Genomic DNA, 22,272 nt, shown 5'->3' on the forward strand with positions numbered 1-22,272 from the left:
CAATCTCCATAAGATGCCTAATACTGTGGTTTTAAGTGGTACTTTGAAAGAACTCTAATGAATGCTCTTCTTTCTCACTCACTGTATTGTATTTTGTTCAGCAAGCGTGCAGTGTGCTGCACATGCTGCCCCAAGTGTCATAATCATTAAGATGAGGAATAATAGGGATCCAGGGTTATTTAAATCCCAGCTCAGAACTTCGTGATATGTATAAATACCACGTATCATATACATTTATATAAATATTTGTATATTCATAATATATATAATAATTATAAACATTTATAAAGATATATTTATATGTTTTAACTGGCATATTTGTCTCCCCCCACGTGTATGATCTTGATCCCATGTGGGGCTGTAGGCAGGGCCAGGCACACCTGGGATCCTACAGGTGGGCACTGAGGCTTGCTTTCCCCAGCTTGTTCTTGTCAGGGCCACATAGTGGTGCCTCGGTCCCATGGGTGCTATCCCTCTCTGCCCCATCTCCACTCCTTATAGTCCAAGTCGCATACAGCCAGGCTGTGTAGGGCCCACATCCACCTCAGGGACAGAGCTTCGGGCTATTACGTGAGTACCTATCAGAATGGTATGAAGACTAACTCAAACACATATATAAATATATGTGTGTGTGTGTGTGTGTGTGTGTGTGTGTGTGTGTGTGTGTGTGTATATATGTATATATATGTATATGTGTGTATGTGTGTGTATATATATATATATATATATATATATATATTTTTTTTTTTTTTTCCCCCTTAAGAAAGAGAAGGGTGCAAGTGAGCAAGGGACAGAGAGAGAGAGAGAATCTCACGAGGGACAGAGAGAGAAGCAGAGCTCACCAGAAGCAGGGCTTGTCGTTTTTGTTGTTGTTTGTTTTGTTTTTACATCGGAAGCAGGGCTCATGCTTACCTGATGTGGGACTTGAACTCTCAGAAGGTGAGATCATGACCTGAGCTGAAGTCAGATGCTTAACCACTGAGCCACCCAGGCACCCTCTAATAATATTTTATTACTGTTTTTCAAAATTAAAATACTGAAAAAGAATACTTAGTAAAGGATATTAAGGAAGAAGATGTGAGTGAATGGGGAAAGAGGCCAGAATTGTTAGGATTGTTTCTGTTAAGATTCAGTCTGAATGCATAAATGTAACTGTAAATGCATATTTCATTGTAGAATTTATTATTTTTCTAGTAATATTAGTTTGAAAACTCAACTTCATTTTTCTAATTATAAATGTAGTATATGCTAATCATAAAAAAGCAAATAATGCAGATACCTATAAAGTATATATAAAATATATAATAAAGAAATACACAGCATCCAGGTGGCTCAGTCAGTTAAGTGTCCAACTCTTGATTTTGGCTCAGGTCCTGATCTCATGCACCTGACAGTGCAGCCTGCTTTGGATTCCCTCCCTCTCTCTCTGCCCCTCCCCTGATCATATGCATACTCTCAAAATAAATGAAATAAATAATTAAAAGGAAAAAAGGGATACCTGGGTGGCCCAGTCAGTTAGGCCTCTAACTCTTGGTTTCGGCTCAGGGCATGATCTCACAGTTCTGTGGGGTTGGATTCTCTCTTTCTCCCTCTATCTCTGCCCCTCTCCCACTTGCACTCTCTCAAAATAAATAAATAAACTAAAAAAAAAAAAATGAAAATATCCAAATGGAGAGTTAAATTGGGCAGTGGATAGTGTAAATTTGAATTACACTCTAAAAATAAAACACAGTAAAACCTTGGATTGCGAGTATCTTGTTCTGCGAGTGTTCTGCAAGACAAGCAAACATTTCTAATAAATTTTAACCTAATCAATGAGTGGTGATGCCTTACAATACAAGTAGTATGTGATGCCAAACATCACATGATCACAGCTGAGCCAGTGGTTCTTTGTCTCTCTTCAATGTGGGATTGTGGGTGATCGTGTCCCATACTCAGATACTTGGTCTCAGGCCACAGCGTTTGGCAGAAATCTGATTTTTCAGAATGTTGGAAGGTGCCCACAACTGGCATCCTACCACTGGATCCAACTGTTGCATTGTGAGCAACAACAAGAGGTTATGGAGGAGATCTCCTATGCAGAGGAGGAGGAAAAAAAGGTGGAGGAATCCCCCACTTCAAATGAGATTAGGGAGATGTGTACAATGTGGGAAACTGCAAAATTTTGTAGAAAAGCACCACCTGAATACGGCTGTAGCAGTGTGAGGGATGAATCTGTTTAATGACAAAGCAACGTCACATTTCCACAAAATCCTCAAAAGGAGGCAAAAGCAAGTGTCATTGGATAGGTTCCTTGTTAAAGTTGCACAAAAAGAAAAAGATTCCATTGAGCCAGTAAATAGCAGTGATTCTGTTAGTGATAGTGCAAGTCGTCCTACACAATAACCCTCGCTTCTCTTATCTCCCTCACACCAGCCACAAAGGTTTTCAAAGGTAAGTACAGGTTAATTTGTTTAATTTTTCTTTAAAAAAATTTTTTTTAAACATTTATTTATTTTTGAGAGACAGAGACAGATTGTGAGTGGGGGAGGGGCAGAGAGAGAGAGGGAGATACAGAATCCAAAGCAGGCTCCAGGCTCTGAGCTGTCAGCACAGAGCCCCATGTGGGACTTGAACTCACAAACGGTGAGATCAGGACCTGAGCTGAAGTTGGATGCTTAACCTACTGAGCCACTTAGATGCCCCTGTTTATTTTTCTTTATATGCTGTATTTTCTTTATTTTGTATTATAGTATTGTAATCATTTTTATATGAATGTTTTTGGGTTGTGGAACAAATTGAGTTCCCACTATTTCTGATGGGGAAATTCACTTGAATATACACATGCTTTGGATTACAAGCAAAATGTTTCCAGAACGAATTATGCTCACAAACCAAGGTTTTACTGTACGTTGCGTGAGAAAAGTCCTATTTTTCACTTTTGAACAAGATAATTTTGCTACATACAGATATAAATTTTAGGTAGACTTTCTTGTTATGCTAACATAAAGGTATATTTACAGTTAGGTGAGCACAATCATTTGTTCTGTTACAACTGAAAGCTTGTTCTTTCCTAAAGCAGGTTTAGTTGAATGAGTGTATTAATAACTCTCATTGTTTCAGGTAGTCCAGCAGCCTTCAGGAGGTGTTGCAAAACAAGTGACCACACTTCCCCATTCCTCAGCATTGACCATTCAGAAATCTGGACAGAAGAAGATGCCAGTGAGCACTGCAATACCTGCCAGTCAGTTTCCTCCAGGTAGACCCCAACCCCCCACCCCCGCATCCCTGGCCCCATCATGCTGGGTTTGGAACATGATGGGGTTTTGTGTTCTCTTTTTTATTTGTTATATTAAGAAAAGGTACTCTTTTAAAAGTAGGACCTAGGAGAGAGGACTGAAAAATCACTAGTACATTCTTTGTATATACATAGCTACTTTTTGGGGATATATATTTTAGAGTAGAAGAAGCAACTACTCATGGTATTTTGTAATTAGATAAAACAATGTATTAGTGAATAAAGCACTTTTTTTAATTTACAAAAATTGCTATAGCTTTATTTCTTTTTGAAATGTACTTTTTCTACATTTGGAAATCACTCTTAACACAAAAGAAGTTTCATGTATTTTTAAAATATGCAAATATAAATGATATATTAACATCACTTGTCACTATTTATGCATATTTTCATAATGCTGGTAATCCTATAGGCTGAAGACTGTATGAAAAGAAATTTTGATTTTTCTAAGATGATTTCATGCAGGGAATAAATTCATTGTCATTTTTGAGTTTAAACATAGTTCTAGGACAGCTTGAAATTTCTTTTGGTTATTCTGGGTATATTAAAAGCTGCTGTCCTGCATTTCTCCTAATATGGCATGACTGATTTTTTTAAAATTCTTTTTTCTTCTTTTGTTTTTATAGCTTCCATTTTAAAGCAAATTACCCTACCAGGAAATAAAATTCTGTCACTCCAAGCATCTCCTATTCAGAAAAATAAAGTAAAAGAGAATGGAATAACATCTTTCAGGTAAAGAAAATAGTTAAAATTTGGTCTGGTTTAAGGAAGTAGTATTAACAAAAAAGATGGCAGAATAGTACTTATAAAATAAATATCTTGATGCCTTTTTAAAAAGCCGACAGTACTTTATTGAGTATAATTTATAAACAAGTGTATAAATCTTAAGTGTATAGTTCAATGAATTTTGATAAATATACATCCCTGTATAATCAAGATGAACATATCCTTTACCTTCATGCTATTTTCAAATCAATTACCTTCTAACCCTTGCCTCCAGCAACCTCTATTCTTTAATTTGTTTTTTAAAATTTAGAGAGAGAGAGAGAGTGCACGCACACACATGACCAGGGAAGGGGCAGAGAGAGAGGTAAGGGACAGAGAGAGAGGGAAAGAGAAGCAGGCTCTGCACTGACAGCGCGGAGCCCAACAAAGGGCTTGAACTCACAAACTGCAAGATCACGTACCTGAGCCGAAACCAAGAGTTGGGCGCTTAATTGACTGAGCCACCCAGGCGACCCCAGCAGCTGCTATTCTTATGTCCATCCCCACAGATCATTTTTGTTTATTCTTGAACTTTACATAAATGATAAATTGCACTAACCTTTTTGCATCTTTTTCCTCTCGGCATGTTTTTGAGATTCATCCATATCATTTTGAATATTAAAAGATTGTTCTTTTGTATTGGTGAGAAATAACCTTTGTAGTCTCCTGTTGATGGACATTGGGCTGTTTCCAGTTTTTTTACAGTAATATGTAAAGTCGCTATAAACATTTAAATACAGGGGCACCTGCATTTAAAAAAAATCACATTTATATACAGATTTTTATGTGAACATAGGTCTTCATTTCTTTGTAGTAAATATCTAGGAGTTTGATTGCTGGATCAGTAGGTGAGTGTGTGTTTATTTAAGAAACTACCGGGGTGCCTGGGTGGCTTGGTCGGTTAAGCCTCCACTTCGGCTCAGGTCATGATCTCCCGGTCCGTGAGTTCGAGCCCCGCCTCGGGCTCTGTGCTGACAGCTCAGAGCCTGGAGCCTGTTTCAGATTCTGTGTCTCCCTCTCTCTCTCTGACCCTCCCTCCATTCATGCTCTGTCTCTCTCTGTCTCAAAAGTAAATAAAACATTAAAAAAAAAAATTAAAAAAAAAAAAAAGAAACTACCAAACTGGGGCACCTGGGTGGTTCAGTTGGTTAAGCAACTGACTTCAGATCATGATCTTATGGTTCATGAGTTTGAGCCGCACGTCAGGCTCTGTGTTGACAGCTTGGAGCCTGGAGCCAGCTTTAGATTTTGTCTCCCTCTCTCTCTGCCCCTCCCCCTCTTGTGTGCATGCGCACACACTCTCTCTCCAAAATAAATAAATATTAAAAAAAAAAGAAACTGCCAAACTTTACCAAAGGAACTGTACCATTTTGCATTTCCGCTAGCAATAATAAGAGTTGATTTGCTCTTCTACTTTGTCACCTCTTGGTATCGTCAGTTCTTTTGATTTTTACCATTCTAATAAGTGTATTATGGTTATTATTGTGTAGTTTTAATTTGCATTTCCCTAATGACTAAAGATATTGAACATCTGTTCTTGTATTTATTAGCTATCCACATACATTCTTTTGATGAAGTGTGTGTTTAAATCCTTTGCCCATTTTTTCTTACTGAGTTGATTTCTTATGGTTGATTTTTTTTTTTTTTTTATGGTTCATTTATTTTGAGAGAGAGAGAGAGACAGAGACAGAGAGCATGAGTGGGGGAGAGGGAGAGAGAATCCCAAACAGGCTCCTCACTGTCAGGGTGGAGCCCAACATGGGGCTCGAACCCATGAACTATGAGATCATGACCTGAGCTGAAACCAAGAGTCAGACGCTTAACTGAGCCACCCAAGAACCCCTCTAATGGTTGAGTTTTTAGAGTTCTTTGTGTATTCAAGATCTAAGCTTTTTACCACATAAGTAATTTGGGAATATTTTCTTTATGGTATGTTCTATCATTCGCCAGTGTTTCTCACAGAGCAAACATTTAATTTTGCTGAAGTTCAGTTCATTACATTTTTCCTTGTAAATTATATTTTTCATGTTTTACCTAAGAAGTATTTGTGTAATCCTAGCTTACGGAGATTATCTTCTATGCTTTGTTCTAGAAGTATTATAATTTTAGGTTTGTTCTTATATTGATATTCTAAAATTCCTGCCTATTTCCTGTATAAAAATTAGTGTGTGGATATTTTATTTTCTTCTTCCTCAACTTTCTTCCATTTTTAGTTGCATTATTTCTTTGTCATAATTTAAAATAATTTCTGCAGTAGTTTTTCTTCCTTGTCTCCATCTGCATTTTAGTTGTAGGTCTACTTTTATATTAAAATGATCATCATCAGCCCTTTCTCTGACGTTTTCTTAGTTATCTCTTCGTTGGAATGAACCAATTCTACTTGAGTTCCTCTACTCAAGAAAGGCTGACTAGTGTAGAATTCCCTAAGTTCTTGTGTGTTAAAAAAACCAAAAAACTGCTACAGTGTCCTTGATACATGAAGGACATCTGGCTGGATATGAAAATAACATTTTTGTAACATTTTTGTATTGCGTTTTAAAAAATGCTTCTCCACTGTTGCTTGATATTTATGTTGTTTTTATGTATTTGATATTCTCATCTGAAGGCCTTGAATTTATTTCTTCATCTTTGAAATGTAATATTTTTGTATCAGGATATGCTGTGAAACATTGCCCATTCTGACCTTAACTTTCTTAAGTTCCCAATTGGCATGTTTAATATGCAGATTCTGCTCTCTTGAGATGCCTATAAAGTTTTCTTGGATTATAATTTGAAATATTAGTTCTAGTCCATTGTTTTATGTATCACTCTTCAGGGGATGCAGTAGTATGGATTTTATTCTGTTTACCTCCCTTAATTTCCACTATTTTGTCTCTGATCTTTTATTTATCTCCTTTTCATTCCTTTGTTTTTTATATCTCTCTTCAATGCTTGTTTTTTTTATTTTTTAATTAAAATTTTTTTTATTTTTTATTTTTTGGAGAGTATGAGTCAGGGAGAGGGCCGGGGGCAGAGGGAAAGACAGAGAATCTTAAGCAGACTCCATGCTTACTTAAGATTCTCTTGAGCAGATTCCATGCTCAGCATGGAGCCTGATGTGGGGCTCTGTCCCAGGACCCTAGGATCATAACCTGAGCTGAAATCAAGAGTCATATGCTCAACCAACTGAGTCACCCAGGCACCCCTGAACATCTTTAAAACAGCTGTTTAAAAGTCGCAGTCTAGTACATCTGTCCCTGGGTCTTTTTCAGGGATAGTTTTCTGTGGATTTTATTTTTCTTTTAATTGGTCATACTTTCATGTTTCTTTGTATGTGTCATGATTTTTTTGTTGAAAACTGGACATTTAAATCTAATAATGTGGCATCTCTGGAAATTAGATTCTTTGCATTCCCCAGGGCTTGCTGTTTTTTTGTTTTGTGTGTGTTTTGTTGTTGAAGGATCAACCTGAGGTATACACTTTAGATCTTAGATCATCTTTAGCCTTTGCTTTTCCCTAGGCATGTTTGATGACATTCTAATTGCCCCCATACATTCTGTTGCCTTTGAATGTCCTAGTCTTTCATGTTGGGCTTCCAAAAGAGGAAAATGAGGGCATGAGGAAAAATGGAGACTGGCCCTTTAAATGCCTTGGCTGTCCCTATGGCTAGAGGGTGAGGACCTTGCAACAGAGGGAGGAGTTGAGGCAACAATGGGCCACTCACTTCATTGTCTACATCTCTATGATCAGAAACAACAATCAGTAATCCTAGCATATACTCCTGATATTTGGAGGACAGTTTTTTTCCTCATCCTAGTTGCAACAAGCTTTGTGCAGACTGTTCCAATACATATGCATAGTTGTCTGCTCCAGGGCTGCAGCCTGGGGGATGGGGAGCTTCTGCCAAACTAACAGCTGAAATTGACCCAAATAACCACAGTTTACCTTACCATCCCCTTGGAAGTTGGAAGCCTTCAAAAGATTCAGAAGATCCAAAATAGTTACATTAGACAGATTCCTGATGCTCTTCTGCCATCTCTCAGAATCCTTCTCTGAGTGCTTTTCATAAAGCTTTTCGCCTGGCTTCTTTGACTTTTATTTTGCAGTTGTTTTTTTTTTTAAGTGAATTACATTTTTAAAAAAATGTTTATTTATATTTGAGAGGGAGAGAGAGACAGAATGTGACCCTCGGCAAGAGGGTCAGCGAGAGACAGGCAGAATCCAAAGCAGGCTCCAGGCTCTGAACTGTTAGCACAGAGTCCAATGCAGAGCTCAGCTCACGAGCCTTGAGATCATGATCTCAACTAAAGTTGGATGCTTGACCAACTGAGCCGTCCGGGTGCCCCCTTTTGCAGAGTTTTAGTGCTCCATTCCTTAAGTGAAAAATCATCACACAATGTCAGGTCTGTTTCTTTGTGCCTCAATTCTTTTATAGGATCATGGCCTATCCTCTGAGTCTTGGCAGCCTTGGCAGCCTTGAACTTTTTCCTGTCTCTCTATCCTCATGAGTTTGCCTAATGCTCTTTTGGCTTTTCTACTTAGTAGCTGCCCTCTCCATGGCTCCTTAGTGTCTTATTCCTTATCAAGAATTTGCACATGCCCAAAGGAAAAAACAGCATGGAGAGAATTGTGTTTCCTATCATGAGGAACCTCCTATCATGAGGTTCTCTTCTCTTGGAACTCTGGTTCCTCAAGACCTGGTTTTCCCAGCATTTATCTGCCTTCAAAGAAACTTTAAAAAAAAATGGGCTTTGTTAGTTTTGTTTAATCAGAACAATTTGTCTGTTATAAGTGATAGTCTACAGCAGAAGCAGACGTCCTAGTGTAATTCTTTACACTTTTGTGTATTGCAAATATCTATTGGAGTTAGTGTTTTCAGTACACTTTATGGTGTATTTTAAAGTAGTTGAATTTAGCAATTTCTTATATATGAATTACTTATTGATGTCTTATCTCCTTGGTATCATGAAGATACCTTTATGATATTCTAAAAATTTTAAAGTTTTACTTTTTATATTTAAATCTTGGTCAACAGGGTTTAATTTCGAATTTTTTTAAATGTTTGTTTATTTTTGAGAGAGAAGCAGAGAGAGGGAAACAGAGGATCTGAAGCAGGCTCCACGCTGTCAGCACAGAGCCTGATACAGGGCTCAAACTCAAACCATGAGATCATGACCTGAACTGAAGTCAGATGCTTAATCAACCTAGCCACCCAGGCACCCCAGAAGGGTTTAATTTTGGATTTGTTTCTATGACGTAGGGTAGGGATCCTACTTCACTCTTTCTCATATGCATAATCATTTGTTCCAACAACATTAATGAAGACTCAATGATCTGCAATGCCTCCTATGTCATATACACATGGATCTTTTCTAGGCTGTCTATCCATTTTAGTTAATCTTTTCATCTCTGCTTCATCTTTTTGGTTAATTTGTTTATTTCCAGTAGGATGCTTCTCAATTTACCATAACTTCAAAATAAATTTTGAATCTGTTAAGGTACCTCCTCTACCTACCTCTCCTTATTTATTTTCCTTCCTTCACTTTCATATCCCACCTCTCCACTCTTACTAATTTTCATGTCTGTTCTTGGGATTTTGCTGTTCCATATAAATTTAAGTATTTGAATTCCACCAGAAATGTCTGCTGGAATTTTTAATGGCATGGCCTTGAGTCTATTGTCCTTCAGCTGATTTCTTTATAATTTTTAGTCTTCTGTCTATAAACATGATTTATATCTTCATTTATGCATGCTTTCTTAAACATCTTTCGATAAAGTGTTACAATTTCATCTATAGGTATACACAGTTTGTTGAATTTATTCCTAGGTGCCTCTTTTTTTATTGCTATTATAAAATATATTTTTGGTAATTGCCTTTTCTGTTACTACATAGGAATGCACATTGCTTTTTTTTTTTTTTTTTTTTAATCCTATGCCAACTGCCTTGTTAAGTTCTTATTTCTGATAATTTTTGGTTTATTTTGGGTTATTTATGTAGAAAGTGATGTCAGGAGTGATACTAGAATTATGGGTTGACTTTTTGTTTTCAACACTTTAAAAATGTTGTTCCCATAGTTTTGTGTGTATGTGTATGTATTCACTTTTCAAAGGTAAAACAGACAGGGAAAAATCACCCTGAGTTAAACTACAGTGAAACAGCAGCACATTTGAAACCCTACTAACATCAAACATTGGACAATCAAATATTCATTGTTAGAAATTATTATAAAATGGTTAAAAACAAAATGTGGAATCATAAACATGAGCAAGTAATAATTTTCTATTAAAAAAATGAATATGGGACACCTGGGTAGCTCAGTCATTTGAGCATCCGACTTCAATTCAGGTCATGATCTCATGGTTCGGGAGTTCGAGACCCACATCCAGCTTGCTGCTGTCAGTGCAGAGCCTGCTTCGGATCTTCTGTCCCCCTTGCTACCCCTCCCCTGCTTGCACCTTCAAAAATAAATAAATATTAAAAAATAAATACAGTGATGAAAAAGGACATTTAGAAGTGAAAAATATAATTGCTGAATTTAAAACCTTGTTGGATGTGTAAATCAGATTAAACCTGAGGACCTAAAATGAATTTGCTTTACTCCAGAGAGGATTTGTGACTTTCTTGTAGGAACCAGGGTGACTGTTGACTTGGGACCACTTTAGCACCTGTTCTAGGGAACCTGGCTGAACCCAGCAGTCTCAGATACAATGTCTCCACTTTGTAAGGGGTCTGAGAACTAGTGCCAGCCACAGGCATTTGTCCCTGAGGTAGTTTTAACTTTAGAGTGTGGTTATTGCTTATTTTTACTGACAACTTTTTTGACAACTTCTGTGCACCCAACATTAGAATGAAAATGTCTTATGCTGGTCTAGTTAGAATGCAGTGTAATTTCTCCTCAGTAAATCTAGTCCACTTACTGCCTGAAGCAAAAATGTCACCATTAGTATTTTCTCTGGGAAATTTCTAGCTTATTACTTTTGCTCATTTATCTGTTGAGTGCTTATTGCTTTCTAGACTTATATATATATATATATTGGAGAGTAATTCTTTGTTATATATGTTGTAAATATTTTTCTCCCAGTCTTTTGTTTAACTGGCAAGTTTGTTTTTAGTGTCTTTTGTTTTAGAAGATTTTAAATCGCAATATTCGATTTATCACTCATGCTTTATGGCTTTTGAATGTTACCATTTTCTAAGAAATCCTTCTTCATCCCAAGCTCATAATGATGTGCTTCCATATTTTCTTCCAAGATATGTATACACATCTTGTATATGTACATATACCTTTACCTTTTCAATAATTCTTGATTTTATCTTTGTAAATGTCTGCAGCAGAAATTACCTTTTTCCCAGTTGGAATGCCTGTCTCTACAGTAGTTACTAAAGAATTCATTATCCTTACCTTTCTGATTTGAGATGTCACCTTTACCTGATAATAAATTATCACTTATATAAGGGCACATTTCTAGAATTTCATTTTAGTGCAGTGTTTTTATTTTATTTCTGTGTTAACATTTTTGCATTTTCTATTATGATTCTTTCATTATTTGTTTTTATATCTGATCTGACAAGGTAAATCCTCTGTTTATTCCTTTTTTTTTATCAAAGGTATCTTCACTTTATTTTTCTACTGCGTGTGAATTTTAGAAATTTAGAATCTATGAACCATTTTTTATTGAGGTCATGTGATTAGATTAGTTTAAGGAGAATTGACTTTTTTTTTTTAATTTTTTTTTTTTAACGTTTATTTATTTTTGAGTCAGAGAGAGACAGAGCATGAACGGGGGAGGGTCAGAGAGAGGGAGACACAGAATCTGAAACAGGCTCCAGGCTCTGAGTTGTCAGCACAGAGCCCAACACGGGGCTCGAACTCAAGGACCGCAAGATCATGACCTGAGCCCGAAGTCGGCCGCTTAACCGACTGAGCCACCCAGGCGCCCCAGAATTGACATTTTTAAAAATGTTTTTTAATTCATTTTTAAGAGAGAGCAAACGCGAACAGGGGAGGGGTAGAGAGAGAAGGGGACAGAGGTTCTGAAGCAGGCCCTGCTGACAGCAGAGATCTTGATGCTAGGCTCAAACTCAAAAACTGTGAGATCGTGACCTGAGCCAAAGTTGGACGCTTAACAGACTGAGCCACACAGATGCCCCAACAATTGATATTTTTTTATGATGTCAGCTATCTTGAACCATAGTTCTGTTTGTTGGAATTCAGTAAGGCTGTAGATAACAGGCATACTAAAAAACAGTGGCATGAGTCAGACAGAAGATTGTCTTACATTTGGGAAAACTGAAAGTAAGCAGATCATTGCAGATATAATGTTGCATGGTGTAAGGGACCCGGGTTTCTTATTCACTTCCTTTTTGTTCTTCAGACACACTACTCATGTTCCCACTGTACGTGGGCATATTGTAGATGTGATATTCCCTGGACTCTCTTTCCTCCAGTCTTCATTTGGCTTGGTCCTCATTTTAGTTTAGAAGTTAACTCTTTAGAGAGTCTTTGCTTAGCCAGCCAACGGAAAGTAGTTTCTTCATTCACACTTGCTGTCTTGTGAAGGACTCATCAGAAAATATCCTGTTTGTTTGTTTACCATTCCTTGTGTTTCCCACTCCTTTTAGACTCTCTGGGTGTTTATAGTCACTTTTATTTACCATTGTATACCTAATGTTTAGAACAAGGCCTGGTCCATAATAAACATTCAAATAGTTGCTGAAGTAATGAATTTTGAAAAGAGAATAGAAGTTTCTATAACCATAGCTATTTTTAAAGATATCTTTTATTTTTGCAGTAAGATACATTTTTTGTTTTGTGTAATGCTTTATAGTAATTTGGGTTATTCATGGTTTATGCATATCTTTTTAAAGTTACATTTTTTTAAACTTATGTTTGGTTTATTTTGGGTACTTAATGTCACTTCAGTTGTTAAAATGAAGCTTAAAAAAGACCCTTGATGTTGACTCTTTTGTAAAATAAGAGGAGATAATAGTGTATGCCATTAGATCTTGTCTTGACTTTAACTGGATGAGGTTTAATAACATAGGATGATATCTGCCTATTTTTTCAAAACTACTAGTTTAACAGAATAAAAAATTTTTTTTGTTCATGACTTTTTCCACTAAGAGAATTATATTTTCTATTCTGCTTGTCATTGTACCTGGGATGAATAAGGGAACTTATTCACCAGGCACTTAACACCAGTACTTAAACACCAGAGGGAGCCAGAGATTCATGTTTTATTCTTATTTCAGCATTAGAAGTGACAAATATGATTACCTTTGCATGTTTGTTTAGTTAACCCTACTTAAACTGAGTGGCTATTTAATGATAATAAGGAATTATTATTGATTTTTTTGAAGATATGGTAATGCTTTAAGGTTAAGGTTTTTTTTAAGAGTTCTTATAGGAAAAAATAGTAAAATATTCATGGATGGATAATGCATATACATATTACCTCTGTTAGTAGGGGTTTAATGTGTTATTTTTAAACTTTTGCTTTAAAAGACACTTTTAGGAAAATAACATACGTTACATGCTATTTGCATAGACAGTATTACTTCATTAAATTGGATATCCTTTCTTTTCTTATATTGTAAGAATCAGATTCTCTAATATAGATTAAACATATGTTCACCTTGCTCTATATGTAGTTTTTTCATCATGTATTTATTAAAGAGTCTGCTTTTCCTTATAGGTACAGGTGTAGCCATAATACATATTGTTATATAACCTATGAAATAATACATATAGTTAATCTTTCCAAAGCAGGACTTTGGAGAGCCTCTAGTGACAAAAGAAACCTCTCATCTTGGAAAGATAAAGCATCAATGTGAGCTATGCCCAGATTAGCTCTAAATCTAGAGTTAAAATTCAACAAAACAGTCTTCTTGGAGGAGTTGCCTTATACTAGATCTCAATAGAAATTAAGCTCTTAAACATTCTTCGCAGGAAAATTATATGAATAAAGACTTGGGAGAAAAGATATGAAGTCTTTCAAAGTTTTTGGCCAGATTTTGTCATAGTAAAATGCTGTTTAGGAAAAATGTTTGTACTTAGGTGCAGAATGAACTGGAAGAAAAGGTATTAGAGGTAGATGAAGCAAAGGTCGAAGTTACATGGGCAGGAAATAGGACATGTCTCTTTTATATGTCATGGGCATCCTCAAGAAGGATCAAAGCCAAGAGATAGTGACAATTGTATGGTATTATTTATAATAAAAATTTCTTAACAGTATTAGTAACGGAAAATATGTTAAATATAGGAAGTGGGTGGTAGATACTTTCAGAACAATTTATAAATAAACAATTGCTAGTATAGCATAGGTCAACAATTTCAAAACTACCCATGAACTTACTGAGATTATTGATTTGTGGGTTTACCCAGAATAAAATCTCTGGAGGCTGAACCTTGGCAAGAGTCTGTATTTTAAAAATCCTCATAGTATTTCTGCTGCTCATTATAAGTTTGGGACTGTAAGTATAACCATCAGGTTTCCAAATGTGATCTATAGAAAATAGTTTTGAAAATGAGGACTTTTTCAGGGAATTTGTGAAGTTAAAACAATTTTAATTTTAATACTACTAGTACTAATAATGTTATTTGCCCTTTTCAGTATATTATTTGATTAGTGGTTCAAAAACTACAGTGGCAAAACCTCTGGCACCTTAGTATTATTCAAGGCAGGGACACAAAACTATGCTGGTAGCCATTCATTCTTTACCCTCACACACTCACAGAAAATGAAAAGAACCTAGGTGTTTTGTTTGTTTGTTTGTTTTTAATGAGATGTCATGCATTATTATTTTTATTAGGTCTCAACCCTTGAGTACACACCTTTTTAGTATTCTGTGTGACAAAATAGGAGGTTTGCATAAAGCTCTTCTGCATGTTGGGGGTCTCACGGTTGTCTCAAGGACAAGTGCTTGCGCTTGTGTTTCAATTGTGAGCTAAACTAACCACTTTTCATTGAGCGCCACTTTTACTTGAAAGAACAAAGAGCAACTGAAAAACAAACGGTGGTTATTTAGACTTGGGAATTTGTCAAATATTTTTGTGAAAATGAAAAAACGGAGCCTGTCACTTCAGGGAAAACAACTGACAGCATTTATTTGCCAGTGATAAAAGTTTGAGCTTTTTAAGCAAATATTAAAAATTTGCAAACCTCATATCCACTACCATGAGCTTAACATCTTCTCGATACTTAGATTTTCTGATAAGATTAGTGCAGATATTAACATGTGATTTTGGATTGCGTATGGTGAATCTAAATTTGGAAGATCTGTATAAACTCAGTGACACAATATTTTTCAGAATACCAACACACGATGTTACAAAACCATGCATTAGTTAAAGGTTCATCCAAAGTGAGGAGGGTCAATGGATTTTTAAAGAGATTGGAAAAATAGAGCACAATGCTATCCTTCTGAGTGATTAGTTTTTAATTTTGGCATTGCTAGCATTAAAATGGTACTTATTTTAATATGTGATGGTTTTATTACTTTTCAATGAATAAATACTCATTTAAAAAAATGATTTTATTTATTTATTTTGAGAGAGAGAGAGAGAGAGCAGGGGAGGGGCAGAGAGAGGGGGAGAAAGGGAATTCCAAGAAAGCTCCGCGCTGTCAGCACAGATCCTGACGTGGGGCTTGAACCCACAGATTGTGAGATCATGACCTGAGCCAAAATCAAGAGTTGGATGCTTAACCAACTGAGCCACCCAGGTGCCCCCCAGAATATTTTATTTTTAACTAATCTCTGCACCTGACGTGGGGCTCAAACTTACAACCCTGGGATCAAGAGTCATATGTTCCACCAGCTGAGCCAACCAGGTGCTTCTACATACTCATTTTTGATTTCTAATATGGTTCTAGTTTCTAATACAGTTTTCATTCAAAATCTTATAATAGCTACAGTTTTCACCCAAGCTAGATAAGGGAATTGATGAATAGAGATGTGAACAAATTTGTTCAAGGTCATCCTTTTAATAACTGTCAGAACAGGGACTGAAACCTTGGTCTCTAACTCTAGAATTGGTACAGTTAGTTAGTTAATTAATTAATTATCTTGAGAAAGAGCACAAGAGCCAGCAAGAGCAGGGGAGAGATGGGTGGGGGAGAGGGGTAGAGAATCTCAAAGCAGACTCCATGGAGCCTGGAGGCTGACACTGGGCTCAGTCTCAGAATCTGACTGTCAGATCATGACCTTAACCAAAATCAAGAGTTGGACGCTTTACTGACTGAGCCACCCAGGTGCCCCAGTGCTCTTAATTTTATAACTCTGTAGTTTTCCAAGTGTGGTCCACAGAGTGTGTACCTCACAGACACCTAAGTATGTTTGTTTAAAAACAAACAAACAAACCAAAAAAACCCCTCTATAATAGACCCACTGAACATGAATTGTGGGTGCTGAATGGGTGTGTATTTGATTGTGAGACCTGCATTTTGAACATACTCCTGGGTGGTTCTTAAAATCACTAAGGTTTGGGAAATCCTTCAGTATGTTACACTACATTTGAGTCAAAAGAGGAAAGACAAAAGGGATTTCCCATGAGAAAAATAACTTCACAGAGGCATGAAAGAGGAATAAATAGGGTGTTGTGTGAGTTTATGTGCTGGCTATGGTATAGAGGTTATGCTTGAGGGTGGTTAAAAAAAAAAAAAGGATTGAAGGCAAAATTATTTTACCAGAGATTAGTAATCTAAGGGAAAAATTTGATCTTAAAGTAAATTTTTTCTTTATACTTTCTAAACAAATTTATTTTACTAAGTAATGTATATATTTTGTACAATATTCAAAAGGAAAAAAGGATACACAATGGAAAAATATGGTTCTCCCTTGCTTCTTTTTCACTCTGCTACCCAGGTTCCCATTCTAGAGCCAACCACTGTTAGCAAATTCTTGTGTATTTTTCTGGATGTAATTTTCTCAAAATAGGTGGTAGTATGCAATACATCATGTTTTACATTTTGTTTTTTACAACTTAGTAGTAATAAATCTTGGAGATTGTGCTATCCCAGTGTATATTCATTGTGATTTGCGATTTTTATCAGTTACATAATGATGGTTACATAATAATGATAGTTAAGCTATTTCCAGTGTTTTGTACTAGGAAAACAAAGCTGCAGTGGCTATCATTTCACATAATTTCTAGAAAGAAGTGCTTATTCATTTTAAATTGTCAGATAATATCAAGTAAATCTCCACAGAGGTTAGATTTACAAATTACGCTGAGCAACAAAGCTTACAATAGCATATTTTCACATGTTCTGATGAACTGTATTAACAAGTTTTTGCCAGTCTAACAGGTGAAAGGTTATATCTTATATTTCTCTTATGAGTCGAACATCTTATTTTTGAGTCATTTTAAACTTTCTGTTAACTGAAAATTCTTGTGCTTTGTCCATTTTTCCATTGATCATAGGTTCTTTCCTTAGTTATTTGTAGGAGCTCTTTGTATATTAAACTAATTCCTTTTCCCATGATATGAATTACTTCCTTCAATCTTCAGTCTAATATGTAGAGATTGTTATTGTCTCCATTTTACTGACAGTGCAGGTCTAGAAAGATTGATTTGCTTTATTTCATACAGATAATAACTGGCAGTCAGGATTACACTATGGGCAGTTTGACTCCTCATTTTTACCCACTGTTCTTCTCAGTATATTGTAATAGATAAATAGCACACTGTTCTGAATGCATGGAAGTTTCCTCAACTATTTACCATTTACATACTACTCTGCTAAGAATGAGAGAGGTGATAAAAATAATATATTTATTATACTTAATATATTTGTTGAATATAATCAATACAGTTAGTCTAGTAGGAGTTTAAGAGAAATAGGCTGATTTTTTTTGTATTTACAAAATAACCATATGTTCATTTATTTACCATTTATTGAATATTTACTATATGAAGCATAATCCTGAAAATGAAAGACACTTTCTGCCCTCATTCATAGGTTAATATGGGAGATAAGCAAGTAATCCAGTGCTTAAAATATGGTAGAGTAAGTGCTGTGGTGGAGTATGTAAAGACTACCTTGGAATATCCAAGTCCCCCTCCCAGACAAGTGGGGACGTGCTGTATTGCATTTCAGTAAAGTTATTAGTGTGTGTGTGTGGGGGGGGGGGGGGCTTAATACAGGTTATCCCTTGAAATATGCTGATTTTTAGAATAGGAAGCAGAGTAAAACCTACCATAACAGAGACAAAACATGCTCTCAGAAGTTAAAAAGTTGGAGCAATTGGACACATGCTTTTTTTTTTAAAGTATCCGTATTAGCATTTTATTAGCATAAAAACAAAGTAAAAACATAAAAACAAAAGTTTAAAACAAATGAAAGTGGCATTTCTAAACTACGCATTTGAAAAGGACTGGGATATAGCTAAGACTTTTGACAACTGAAAGATAATCAAAGAGGAGTTTGAAGACTAGAACTGGAAGTAGGGAATGTTCTGAGCAAGGCCAGAATCAGTATGAGCTGTGTGATAGTGAGTAATGGGAGGTAAGAGTGCTAAGTTAAGGTCATTACCTGGAAAACCTTGAATATCAAGTTAAGTTATTGGCAGCGTGAGAGATTTTTAAACAGGAGAGTAATATGATTCTCTCTACTTTAGAAGAATCAGTCTGGTGCTGGTATAGATCTTAAGAGGGTGGAAGAGATTTAAGAAGTCAGGCATAAGCAGTGGATAACTTTATCAAAAGCTAAAGAATTAGATCCGTTTTAGAAGCCAGATTGCAAGACATTAATGATAATTGGGTAATGCTTCTTTAATTTTTACATAGTAACTCATTACAACCCACAGAATCTTGAATTGGAAAGCTTTTTCTATTAAGGCATTATTAAATTTCCTTTTTGCATATCTTAAAAAGAAAATAGAACAGATTATTTTTCATAGTACCTTCATAAAAAGACACTGCATTAGATCAGAAGACTTGAAGATATAGTTCAGAGAGTCTCATTTTCTTCTTCAGAATTAAAACCAAACCAAAATCACAACTGTGCTTCAACATCAAAGCCTTTAATACTGTCCTGGCCTATCTTAGCTTTATTGATAATGCTGTTACAGCATTGTGTTGTCTTTTCTTTCCATCAGTTAGCCTCCTGTCTTAGAGGAAGTGTTAAATGGCTTGGGTGCTATTTACTGTGGCACCTTTTCCTTTTCCCTCAGTAGGGGTCTTCCTCTCTATTGCTTCCTCTCTATTGCTGCCGCCCTCGGTAACCATAGCAACTGACAGCTGTACTAGAGGGAGCTGTGTTCAGCTTGGGGCCAAATAGGAGGAGGGAAGGCAGGCACGAACAAATCTTATTGGGCAGTTAGTTCCTTGCTTATTTCAGAGGAGGGCTGCAAGAAGATTCTTAAAAACATGGGACTGTCTCCTCATTGATGAATTCTGTTCATTTTTAGTGCTCTGGTAGTAAGTACTAGTAAGTATTGGTAGTAAGTATGCCTGGTACTGTTCTCTGCAGCCTGTGTGTGAGATTTCAGCAGGGAGTATGCAGAAACCCCTTGGAAGCAAATTGCAGTTTATAGGGCCTGTGTACCTGACAAACATCTGAGATTGTAAGCATTCGGTGTTGTGTGCATGTGTGTAAAGACCTTGTTTTATATACCTTAAACAATTCTACTTTTTTAAATGTTATTTTTGAGAGAGAGAGAGAGACAGAGACAGTGTGAATGGTGGGGGGGGGTGGAGGGGGGGTGCAGAGAGGGAGAGAGGGAGACACAGAATCCGAAGCAGGCTCCAGACTCTGAGCTGTTAGCACAGAGCCCGACGTGGGGCTTGAACTCAGGAACTGTGAGATCATGACTTGAGCCGAAGTTGGATGCTTAACAGACTGAGCCACCCAGGCCCCCCTACCTTAAGCAATTCTGATTTTCTTTTTAAGGGAAGATTGATGTTATATGTCTAAACTTCATGTTTTCTATTTCCAGGTTTCTTTTCCTACATGTTTATTTACTATTTTTTAAATATCACTAATAATTTTTATTGGGTAATTCATGTACATAGTACAGCATTCAAAAGGTAGAAAAGAGTATACTGTGGTATAAAGTAAGTCTTTCCTATCCCTACTTCCCTGTTTTCCTCTCCAGAGAATTTCTCATTTATCTTTCCAGAGATATGTGAGGTTATACCCATATGTGTATGTGTGTGTGTCTGCGTGTCTGTTTCCCAAGGGACAGTTTCTTCTCTACCTCTTTTTTTTTTTTTCCTGCTCCTTGGCAGTTGCTCTGTATCAGATCAAAGAGGACTGCCTCATTCTTTTAAGTGGCTGAGAGGGACCTTTGAAAACACCTAATCTAAGTTACTCATTTTTAAAAAAATTTTTTTATTTTTATTTTTTAATTTTTATTTATTTTTGAGAGAGGCAGAGACAGAGCATGAGCTGGGGAGGGGCAGAGAGAGAGGGAGACACAGAATCCAAAGCAGGCTCCAGGTTCTGAGCCATCAGCACAGAGCCCGACAAGGGGCTTGAACCCACAAGCTGTGAGATGAGGACCTGAGCTGAAGTCGGATGCTCAACCGACTGAGCCACCCAGGCACCCCTAAGTTACTCATTTTTAAAGGAAATTTGAGTCCTAGAGATGGTAAGTAACTGGTTGGGTTTCAATTTTAGAGTGAACTAGCTCTTCATTAATGTGTAGTTGGCCTTTTTTAAAAAAATAGATATCGTTTATTAAAGCAGGTTTAGGTTCACAGCAAAATTGTTCGGAAGATACAGAGAATTCCCCTAATCCCACACATGCATCACCTCCCTCATTATCAACATCTCCCACCATAGTGATCATTTGTCACAGTTGACAAACCTGCATTGGCCATCAGTATCCCTCAAAGTCCAAAATTTACATTACAGTTTGCTGTTGGTGTAGTACATCCTATGGGTTTTAACAAATGTATAATGATGTGTATCCAACATTATAGTATCATACAGAGTACTTTCACTGCCCTAAAAATTCTGTGTTCTGGCTATTCATCTCTCTCCTCGCTAAATCTCTGGCAACTGCCGGTCTTTTTAGTTTGCCTTTTCCAGAATGTCATATAGTTGGTATCATACGTTATGTAGCCTTTTCAGATTGACTTTTTTTCACTTAGTAATATGCATTTAAGTTTCCCTGTATGTCTTTTCATGGTGTGACATCTCAATTTTTTTTTTTTTTTTTTTTTTTTTAGCACTTAAAACTCCATTGTCTGGATATGCCACAATTTATACATTTAGTTACTGAAGGACATCATGATTATTTCCAAGTTTTATCTGTTATCTTTGAAGCTGCTCTAAACATCTGTGTACAAGTTTTTGTGTGGACATAAGTTTCCAACTCCTTTGGGTAAATAGAAGTGTGGTTGTTGGATTGTACAGTAAAAGTATGTTTAGTTCTGTAATACACTGCCAAATTGTCTTCCAGGGTGACTGTACCATTTGGCATTCCCACCAGCAGTGAATGCGAGTTCCTGTTGCTCCACATCCTCACCAGCATTTGATGTCAATGTTTAGGATTTTGCCTTTTCAAACAGATGCTTAGTGTTATCTCATTTTAATGTATATTTCTCTGGTGAAAGGATGTGGAGCATCTTTTCATATGCTTCTTTGCTATCCGTACATCTTTGGCGAGGCATCTGTTAGGTCTTTGGCCCATTTTTTAATTGGTTTGTTTTATTATTGCTGAGTTTTAGGAGTTCTTTGTGTATTTTGATAATATCTTTATCTGATGCCTTTTACAAATATTTTCTCCCAGTTTGTTTAGCTTGTCTTTTCATTCCCTTGATATATCGGGGTTTTTGTTTGTTTTTTGCACTTTAAGGTAATCTTTACCCTCAACGTGAGCTCAAACTCACAACCCCAAGATCAAGAACCACATGCTCTATTGACTGAGCCAGCCAGGTGCCTCTTGAGACCTGGGGTTTTTAGAAATATTTTTCACTCAGACCTTTTATTTTTTTATTTGGATCTTGGTCCATCTTTGGGTTTATGGTGTCTGCCATTCTTACACTTAAGATGTTTACATGTTTAGATGTTTCTGGAAACACTATTTATGTAGGTGGCAAAATAATTCTTAGAACCATTTTTGGCATTCATACTTCTGACAATACCTCTGTGACATTTGATAAGGCGGACTGCAAGCATTTTTGTATAGTTTCTTTGTGTTGCATGTTTTATTTTTCCCTTTGTAAAGACTCACCTCTGAATGTTAGGGTTTTAAATCTGTTCAGATTATGAAACTATTGTTCTATCTCTCACTTTCAACT

The 22,272-nt window shown here is 36.4% G+C and overlaps 1 protein-coding gene across 3 annotated transcripts in view; it reads left to right on the top strand.

The window, feature by feature from the left end:
• Positions 1-22,272, top strand: part of TAF4B (TATA-box binding protein associated factor 4b) — a 126,063-nt gene that overhangs the window by 37,235 nt on the left and 66,556 nt on the right. For all 3 annotated transcript variants that reach the window (XR_006707285.1, XM_045457143.1, XM_045457144.1), the window contains exons 8-9: positions 3,103-3,238; positions 3,904-4,009. Coding sequence is in view for 2 of the 3 variants with exons in the window: in XM_045457143.1 (XP_045313099.1) it covers positions 3,103-3,238; positions 3,904-4,009 (242 nt within the window). In the remaining variant the exon portion in view is untranslated. The remainder of the gene's footprint in view (positions 1-3,102; positions 3,239-3,903; positions 4,010-22,272) is intronic.

This window comes from Leopardus geoffroyi, chromosome D3, assembly GCF_018350155.1.
Source record: "Leopardus geoffroyi isolate Oge1 chromosome D3, O.geoffroyi_Oge1_pat1.0, whole genome shotgun sequence".
NCBI classification, from domain to species: Eukaryota; Metazoa; Chordata; class Mammalia; order Carnivora; family Felidae; genus Leopardus; species Leopardus geoffroyi.